Source organism: Perissodus microlepis, chromosome 12 (genome assembly GCF_051167445.1).
Source record: "Perissodus microlepis isolate ML-2025 ecotype Zambia chromosome 12, ASM5116744v1, whole genome shotgun sequence".
In the NCBI taxonomy this organism is placed as follows: Eukaryota; Metazoa; Chordata; class Actinopteri; order Cichliformes; family Cichlidae; genus Perissodus; species Perissodus microlepis.
In genome coordinates this window covers 32,121,699-32,132,067 of record NC_140472.1, presented here as the reverse complement: position 1 = coordinate 32,132,067, position 10,369 = coordinate 32,121,699, and the positions used below count along the sequence as shown (strand labels likewise).

Sequence of the window (10,369 nt, the reverse complement as noted above, 5' to 3'; positions counted from 1 at the left end):
CATGTTTAAGAAATTACTTGAATTGCATTTTTAAGTATGATATTTTAACCCAGATGGTTTGTCTCTGTTTCATTTGGAGCTACAACAACAAAGTTTTTTTTTTAATTTTCCTGTTGTTTAAAGTTCCTAGAAAGTATGGAATCATACCAGGTAAATAAGTAAATAAATAAATAAACATCAAAGTGATAAAAAAAAAAAAAAGAGGTTTAGAGCCATCCCATTTAGGTTTATGAATATAAATTATATAACCTATTACTTTACACCATGTTTCCTATTTTTACCCATGTTCCAGTATGCAAGATTCTATTTATCTAGTAAAATTGAAGGCTACATTATGTATGTGGCCTTTCCGCACTTATTAGTCTACCTTCTGCTTCTGTTTCACTGTTACCTAAACGCCATATGGAATATCTGTGAATTAACTGGAAGTCTCGGGTTCAGGTTTGATGTTTCGACTAAAAACAAGAAAGTTTGTGACTTGTTAGCAACAACCCTGTTAAACGTGGTGTCACAACTTTCTTTCAGACAAACAAACAAAAAAAATCCTGATACCAGACCGTTTCGCCCTCTTATTCCCCATTCCAGTTAAAGTAAATGGTAGAACAGAAACTGCGTCTATCATGTCAGGCAGATTTCTAGCAAAGTTTGCCAAAGTCTTGCGTTTTTCTGGACTGTGATCCTCCAACGTGTCCTACAATTCACGGCCCGTGCTGGATGCTCTCTGGGAATTGTAGTCCAGTTTGTCACTGAGCTACGTCTTTCTGGGCGCCTTCCGGGGAGGAAAAAACTACAAAATCAGCCGGTAGCGATAAGGAGAAGCTCCAAACTGAGCTTTTCTGTCTGCAAGCAGGCAGTCAAAATGTTGGCGACACTGTTTGTGCTGTTTTTGTTCTTTTGTAACCCAGTCTGCTGCGTTTTCCAGAAACTTTACTGCACCATATCGGACAGCTGCGACTGTGACTTTAAGCCGAATATTAGAGGTGAGACGTACTTGTGGATGCTAACCTACGGAGGCTGCTTCGTGTTAGCAGCTAGCTTTGTACCAAAACAAAGTGCAAACAGCTTGTTAATGAAACCGTATTTTATTGTTGCTGTATTATACTACATATGTTTCGTATAAAAATTATATCCGCTAACTGTTTTTTTAGTGTACAGTGTTACCGAGGAGGCAATTAATTTCATTGTAGCTTATTCCTACTTTTCTAACTGGTATGCTAGCTGGCTGAATAAAAGAAATCTCTTACAATATCTGTAATTAAATTAGCTAGTTGTCTACTTTGCAGGTTTTTCATGACAACAGCCACGAGAAGTAGATTTTTCTTGCTCTGTTTTGTTCCTGAAGCTTATTCCTATAACACTTTATTGTGGTTATTACAGGGCACCCCACCCCTCTAGTATTGCACCAACAAAGATTGTGACTGTCCTTTTTTCTGATCGCCAGACTTGGAGTGGGACCTCTACAAGAATGTCTATGGACAGCATCTGGCTCAGGACATTGTGTCAGAGGAGGTGGGAAGGTTCCTTCATAATAAAAGCCCCAGTCAGCCACTGGTGCTGTCTTTCCACGGCTCCTCTGGGACGGGAAAGACGCTGGTCAGCTCTATGCTGGGAAATCATCTGTATGGCTCAGCCATGAGCAGCCCGTATGTCCACCAGTTTGTCCCCACGCTGCACTTCCCCTTGCCCCACCGAGTCAAGCAGTACAGGGTATGTTGAGAAAGACAAATGGTTATATCTAAAATCAGAAGTAATGTGCTAGTTGTTTTATTGTGTGTTCAATATAAAATGTTTGTTGACCATAACAAAGGGAAGTTTGAATGCTGTCATTCCTAATGTGCAAACAGGACACTGCTTTCTTCTTAGGAGAATACATTCAGAACTTACAAGAGAGTCCTGTGATTTTGCTCCCAATTTCAGGGAAGATGGGCTGGTCAAAACAAAAATGATCACACAAGTAGACACAAAAAAGATACTTGACTCATATGATCATTTTTGTTTTATGTTCAGCAGACTCTGTCTATAGAATTAACTAAGTGGGAACTAGTTAGTAATCATTTAATTATATACTAAAATTTCACAAGTGAGTGCCGCCTTTCAGACAACAGTATTTGCAGTTATACATGTTTCACAGCCTATAATTAAGTAATAAAAGCAGAACAGCAGCAGACATAATTAAAGGCATTGTTGGTTGCAGTCATAGGTGATGTGTTGGGAGCTTGTGAAATTAAATATCCATCCTTTGGTTTTGTAGGAGGAGCTGAAGGACTGGGTGCAGGGAAACCTGACGGAGTGCGCTCGCTCAGTTTTCATTTTTGACGAGATGGAGAAGATGCCTCCAGGCCTCATTGATGTCCTGGAGCCCTTTTTGGGTCCGTCTCATGTTGTATTTCGCACCAACTACCGCAAGGCGATGTACCTCTTTATCAGGTACTTAACACTCCCCTAATGCAGTGAGGCATGTCCAGTGTTTAGCTTCCTAAAGCACCAAGAAGGATCTATATGACACTAATTCTGCGGATATGAACTCTCTCCAAAAGAAGTTCTTGTATTCTCTTTGTCAAAATAACTTAAAGCTTTCATGAACGGTTAATGCTCAAAACTTTATTTCTCTCCCGGTGATGCTTAAAGAAGAAAGTTTTTTTTTTTTTTTATTACAAAGGGACAGGCAGCTTATTTTGTGTTTCTTGTGTGCAGCACTGCAGGAGAGGAGGTGATAAACAAAGTGGCTCTGGAGAACCGTCAGGCTGGACGAGAGAGAGAGGAGATCAAATTGGACAACCTGCAGGAGGCCATCGCACAGGCAGTTTACAACAATAACACAAGTAAGACTCATTTTACATGTTTAAGTACTCCACACTCTTAGGGTAAGGCGGTTTCATCCCAAACCGCTTCAGAGTTTGATTAAAGTTCAGTATTTTCTGTGAATAGGATAGAATAAAACAGAATAGAATGGCCCTTGTCATTGTACATGTACAACGAAATTGTGGGAGTTCTCAGCTGATCAACTGAGAACTGAATAAAATATAAATAATAGTAAATATAGTAGAAATAACAAAAAGGAGAAATATAGACAAAAACAAGAGGAAGGCAAATATTAGAGAACAAGTTGCAAAGCGCTTGAAGTAGAAAAAGTAAAAGCAACAATAACTATGATAAAATATTAATGTTTTCTATTTACAGAGCACATAAAATGCTTTACAGATCAATACTTGCGTTCAATAACATTTAAAGGGAGAAATAAATTTAAAAAAGTAGTAACTGCAATCAAATTAAATGGGTCATAAACGCTTGGCCAGTAGGCTATAGCCTCAGCACCAGATAACAGTCACATGAGAGCCTGGACAAAGACTCAGATTGTTGAGTAAAGGTCTCATAGTTCAGATATGTAGCACAGAGAGAAGCCATGAAGGACTTTGAAATAGATCCTAAAATCAATTCTAAGTCATACTGTGAGCCATTATCAGGAGGTTTAGGGAAAGGTGTGATGTGATGACTCCGGCTTCTGTACAACCTGGATTTTCAGTTGGAGCAGGTGAAGATGTATGTTGAAGGTGTGAGAAGGTTAAGACATTTTAAATGCTGGTGTCAGGAGGTAAAAGAGTTTTTTTCATGTCAGTGTTCTCGCCTTGGTTTGTTCAAACACAGTGTTTTGTTTTGTTTTTTTACTGCATGTTCACTAGAAGAGGAAGAAGGCAGTGATACTGATGCTTTGGTGCTCTTCCAGAGCTAAAACTGGTCTTCTGACTTTGATTCATTTAAGTTAATCATGAATATAAAATTAAAGCCCATAATAGAAGCAGCATCATCGCTCTGCAGCAGTGCATCATAATGAACACCGAAATTAAGCAGCCTCTTTGAGCTAATTTTCCAGTGCATTGCTGATGAAAGCTTTCATTACTTCAGTAACTGAAGTGAGTTTTTACCCCCATTCAGGCGGCCTCTTCAAGTCCAACATCATTCAGCAGAAGCTCATCACCCGCTTTGTTCCCTTCCTGCCCCTGAGCCGATACCACGTCGAGCGCTGCGTGCACTCACAGCTCTGCCAGCGGGGCAGCTGCAGCCGCAACGACGTGGTGGAGGCAGTAGGGGGCGACATGAACTACACTCCAGCTAACGGAAAGTACTTCTCCAGCACTGGCTGTAAGACTGTCCCTGCCAAAATCAACTTTTTCCTGTGAGCTGAGAGGAACTGGGTTTAACTTTTAGGACTGAAAGGGAAAATCTGAGAAAGATGCTCACATGCAGGTCAGAGCAGCATCTGGAGGCTAGGATGCCCTGGGAGCATGAAATCAAGGGGAGTGGAACTCCTGACTGTCCGGATTTGCAATCAGTGAGTGTCTCCATGAAGGTATAGTTGGCATTTTATGACTTTTTTCAGGAGTCATGCCACACTCTACCTCAAACCCAGCTCTACCTTTTAATTTTTATATATTTTTGTTGGTATGGTGTGGTTTCAGATTTCAAAGGCTTCAACTGGAAGTCATTAATTGATGTTTTCTTGTTTTTAGGCTCATTATTTATCCAGTCTTAATTTATTCTTTGTCAACACCGCCATCCCTTCATGGTCATACTGATGCGGAATTGTCACAGGTGTCCAGAGCGGACTAAACAGCTGGAGGTTATTTGGTGAAAATGAGCGAAGACCTTTTTGTTTGTTTTGTCTTCATTTAATTTTTCTAATATTTTTCCCAAAAGGGAGCACACAAGATTGTTTTTAATGTTTTTGTTTTGGGTAACATTTGTTAGCAAAGGGCGCCTTCTGGAAGAAGAAGTGTTGACTTTTGACGATCATTATCCAAGTTTTTCACCTGGATGAAGCGACATATTTGGCTTGTGGCAAAGAGAGCTTGACTGTCAGCACATGAAAGTACACGTCATTTTAGAAAGTAGAATATATTTTAGGACTGAAAGATGTCACAGGATAAAGGAGCTCCTTTGCCAGATCATTTTAAAACAAATGAAAGAAGAAGAGATGAGTTTTACTTGGGGAAAAAAACCCAACTTGTGTGCTGCAGCCCTGCAGGCTCGATGCCATATTTTGGGAGCATGTGACCACTTCTGCCATCAGGTGGCAGTAAAGACTTTGTTTTGACAAGTGTAAGGGAGGTGAAGCTGAGTTCACCAAGAGCTCAGTGCATTTTAATTCACTTACTCCCATGTGAGTGAGTTCTGTAGTGCTTTTATTTTGTTTCATTGCTTTAAACTGTACTGTAAAGGCAGCAGGTAGGGAGGTTTTTAAAACACTGAAAGTGCACTTTATGGAGTATTAAAAAGACCTGATGTTCTTTGTCAATTATGAAATATTGCCAAAAGTTTGGATTGTTTACACCAAATTACTAATTATAAAGTATTAATTTTTTCTTGTAATAAATTGCGTGTTAAATGCAGTGAAGAACAAGGGTAACGGAGTTCACAGGATGAAGATGAAATTCTTATCGTATCAGGGTGAAGGTTGACACACACAGAGGCTCGTGAAACTCAAGACAGCCGCAGGGATCAGCGTTCATTAGCTTTGCTTTCAGTACAGAAAAGTCTAATAGTCAAATCAAACGCCAGTTTTTTTTAGATTGATTTTTACTTTTTCCACTCAGCTTTGCTGTGTTGCTATGGAGAAGGCAGACTCCAGGCTAAAACTCAGTCATGTTTTGTATGAAAATTTTTATGCCATCCATAATCGGCGACAGTTAGACTCCTCACACTACCATGGTTAATACAATCTCCACAACAAAATACTTTGGTTTTTGTCCTTGTTGTTTCTTCTGAGTTACACAAGTTTCAGGTCCAGCTTCTGAACATTCGTGACTGAAGCGTTTGAGGTATTGTTCACCTTTTACTGCTACAATGTAAAGCAAAAATAAAATGTAATGGCACAAGAAAGTTGTTCTGTGCCTTTTGTCCAGTATTTATTTATTAAAACAGGGAGATTTCTCTGTTTTCTTGCATTTTAATGGAAAATATTCTTTTTACTTCTGAGAATATCAACAAATATTTCTGGGTATTCCAAGGTGCATGGAGAAGATCAAACATCTGATGGCATGAAGACTCAGTTGATCCTGGTGAAGGACACAAGCTGAAACGTGTTTGATCACCTAATAAAGTTGTTCCCATTACTTCTGTGAATATGACATTTAACTACAGCTTTATTTGTTTATTTATTTTTGATTCAGTTTTTTAACAATCATCAAAGAAAGACAGCAAAGGGTCCAATTACTTTTTGACCCTTTGGGTGCTTTATGTTGAATCAGGCAACTGTTCACTGCAGAGGTCACTGCAGGACTCCAGGCCTCAAGGGCCGGTGTCCTGCAGGTTTTAGATCTCACCCTGGGTCAGCACACCTGAATCCAATAATTACTTCGTTACCAGGCCTCTGGAGAACTTCAAGACATGTTGAGGAGGTAATTTAGCCATTTAAATCAGCTGTTTTGGATCAAGGCCCTGCAGGACACCGGCCCTTGAGGCCTGGCATTCCCCATTCTTTTGCTAAATTAATCTCCAGTTTCTTTTTTTTTTTTCGCTTAACCAACTCGAAGTTCCATTCATTCTTTTGTTTATAATTTATTGTGATTTATTTGTCACACTGGAAACCCAAGTGCTCAGAGCGACTGAATCGAGAAGTTGTTTAACGTAAATACATTCGGAGTTCTGTGTTTCTCATTCTGAGATAATTATTCCTCCAATCATAATGACACTCATACTGAAAATGCTTAGTTAGACCCCACAATCACAAAAAACTAAGACATTTGCTGCCGCATCCATTGAAAAACTTTGAGGAGCAAGATCCCAAAAGGTTGATTTTGTTCATCCGGCCGTAGCATTTTCAATGGGAGAAAACGCTACATCCAAGTGCCTTCTTCAGTCTCAGCTGACTGCAGGAACAGAATCAACCTTTTGGGATTTACTTACCTGGATGATTGAGCATGCATCAAGACTTTGGGGGGCAAGACTGTGCATGAAAAAGCTGCTGTTAAATTTACTACACTGACGATGCTTTCTAAAGATAAGTCACTGTTTTGTACGGTAATTACATATCCATAGTCTAACAGTTGAAATATCAAGAGACTGAAAGACATCTGTAAAACCTGCAGTGAAGTCAATGTTCTTCACATAAAGCGGTTAACGACTGTTATTTGCTGTAACTCAACAAGTAGATAATGGTCATGTAATACAACAACATGTTGTTCATTTAAAACCCATCCTTTCTCAACATTATCCAGCACTGAAAACTTTATAAAAGCCTGTTTTTCTGGTATTTTATTACAAATTGCTTCAAAAAGGGTGAAGCATGATTTTTTTTTTATCCACCTGTCCTTGATTGTGAATGACTGGAGCTGCTGTGTATCAGCTCTCTGTACGAGATGCGATGCTGATTAGATCTCTGAGAAAGACGTAGCTCTGATATCTCCTTGAGCAGGAAATTAATAGTTTCTCCATCGGAAATGAACAGGTGTCAGAGGTCTTCAGGAGGCTGTGTTTGTTCACTCTTTTGAGTCCGTGAAGCTACATTCTCACTTGTGTGGACATTTCTCTTAACTTACTTGACATTAGATCCAACTCATTTACGCATGACACCTCATTTTTACACTGAGTTGGCACAGTGGGGTGGTACTTAGCACCATCCTCTCACAGCAGGAAAGTCCTGGGTTTGAATCCTTTCTGTGTGGGTTCTCTCTGGTAAAGACACAGATGGGGTTAAATTACATGGTGATTTTAAGTGTGAATGGTTCTTTGTTCTCTGTGTTAGATCTGCGACAGACTGGGTACCTGTGCAGATCAAACCCCTACTCTTGCCCTGTGAGAGCAGGGATAGGCTCCAGAATCATTACGCATCCAGCTGCATTCTTTAATTCCTAACAGGGGGCGATACCCGTGTTTGCAAAAACATCTTCAAGTCCCACAGAAGTCTAAGGGGAAACAGGTCTTGGACTGAAAAAACTTTTATGATGGTTTTTGGGCTAAATCACTCATTTTATCTCACATGATTATCATTTTCAAGTTTCAGAAAGGAGAATTGTCCTGGGTATGCTCGTTAATTAACAATATGAAATTGACAAGTCATTAGCCGGTAGATCTGTCCCTTGCTGTCACATCTGGTTTCAACACAACAGCGGCTCAAATGCACGAAGCCTCGAAACTGGAGTTCACTAACCAATAGGTGACAGCACTGGTGAGTGGTTCTTCATCACTACCATTGACCATTTTGTAAATTAAAATTTAGCGATCAAATTCTGGACGTTTCACTGGAGAAACAAAAGGGAAGGCTGGTGCAAGATGGTCTTGAAATATGGGAAAGTATAAACTTATTCAACAAATCACTGAATTTATAACTAACACATTATTTTATGTAGAATTTGTGAAAAAGTTCTTGCATTGATTTCGATATAAATATTGGCAATACTTCACAGTCCCTAGACTAGATGTTCCTGTTCATGTTGAGGCTGAGATTCTCATCCACCTAACCTAGACAATTATACCTGATAAACATCATCACATCAGCTGATATTAGTATTTAGGTAAAAGCACCACCCCATCAGATTTCTTATCTACCCTCTATTGGGACACTGAGTAGCATGTAAATAAAAAAAGAATGTAATAATTTGCAAATCTCATAGATGCACATTTTAATCACAAAAAAAAAATAGAAAATATATATTTCAAAAGAGCTAGTTTTGAGTTTGATGGCAGCAAGATGTCTCAAAAAAGTTGAGACAGGGACAGCAAAATGCTGTAAAAAGTTGGTGTTACTTAAAGAAAACAGCTGCAGGAATATCGTGTATTTAACTGGTAACAGGTTAGGCCAGATGGAGATTAGTAACATGATTGGGAATGATACGAGCAACTTAGAAAATCAAAGTTTCTCAAAAGTAAAGGCAGAGGCTCAGTAATCCATAAAAAATGTATCTACAAATTGTGGAACAATTTTAATGATCTTCAGTATAAAATATCTCATCACCTACAGTACATGATATCAAATGAGTCAGAGATTGTGTAATGGATAAAAGTTTGGAAACTAAATTGGATGCCTGTGATCTTATGGCCTGCAGGGCAACACTGGATTAAAAAGCAGGCATGATTAATTCATAGAAATCATTGCATGGGCTCAGGAACACTTCCACCAATCAGTGTCTGTGAACAGCTCATGGGGCCATCCACAAATGCAGAGCAAAGCTCCATTATATATGGAAGAAGTCATATCTGTACATATCTCATTCTCTGGCCCAAAGCTTGTTTAATATCAAGAGAGGCAAAGTGGAAAACATGGATGCACCATCCCCCAGACTAAAGAGGAGAGTGGCCTTCTGGCTTGTTAAAAGCACTCATATTCAGTGTTCTTACTTTAAAGTTTTGATATGTTTTCTATATTGTGAATAAAAGAACTGTTTATGAGATTTGTAAACAATTGTATTTGTTTTTCTTTACATTTTACACTGTCTGGCCACTTTTTTTGGAATTGGCTTTTTTTAAATCCTACCACACAGTCGCCTAAACATGAGATTTAAAAATTAACCATGGAGTCAAAACTCTGGGGTGAAAGTTATTTTTTAAAATTTACATCTTCATATGTTCATTTCAATTCAGTTTTATTGTGTAGCGCCCATTTTGCATGTGTGGACATGTGTTGCATTTTCTCTCTGCTGCCTTAGGTACCACGTCTTACAGCTAAACACATTCAGTAATTAGATAAGGGAGCACGAGAAAGAAGAGCACTCCAGTGCCAGAATACCTTTGTTGTAGTGTGTGTGAGCAGCAGTGTGCTTTGGGTTAACTTCTTGAGTTTCTCTTTGTGCGACAGACTTCTAGGTTTTGTTTGTCTTTATTTTAGGTAAACCTAACAGATGTAAACGGAAACTACCTTTATCCCTACACTGCACTTTCACACCATTCACGCTGTGGTATGTGTCAACACGACGTGTAGTTACGTTTCCTGGGAGGGAGGTGCACGTCAGGTTTCAACGTAGAGTTAAAATGGGGTCCCGTCATGATGTAAGTAACGATATAGATCTGACACAGAAGTATAATTTACCTGTTTAAACAACACCTGGCAACTGTAGGGAGGAAGAACTCCCTTTAAACACGAAGAGACAGAACTAGGCTCAGGGAGGGGCAGCTATCTAAAGTGACTGGTTAGAGTGTGAGCAGAAACTACACAAAATAAGGAATTGTGCCACATAAATTCATGGGAAAACTGGAGGAGAGGTGCATTACTGGAAGTTTCTGATTTTTACCATTATTCCCAGATGAAAGAAGGCAGACTTATTTGAATTAAAGAACATAAATTAATCACAAATCACCAAACATATTCATCACAGAAGAACTGGAGGTCATGTTGGTGTCATCCAAAGTAAGAATCATGGTGCACGGTGCTTCTGAG

General features: G+C 39.2%; 1 protein-coding gene across 1 annotated transcript; it reads left to right on the top strand.

Moving 5' to 3' along the window:
* Positions 1-779: 779 nt before the first annotated feature.
* On the top strand, positions 780-6,150 carry tor2a (torsin family 2, member A). Its single transcript, XM_084947151.1, has 5 exons — positions 780-980; positions 1,442-1,707; positions 2,252-2,427; positions 2,695-2,822; positions 3,934-6,150. The coding sequence occupies exons 1-5, from the start codon at positions 860-862 to the stop codon at positions 4,176-4,178; spliced, it is 936 nt and encodes a 311-aa protein (XP_084803277.1). The 5' UTR covers positions 780-859; the 3' UTR covers positions 4,179-6,150.
* The last annotated feature ends 4,219 nt before the right edge of the window (positions 6,151-10,369 follow it).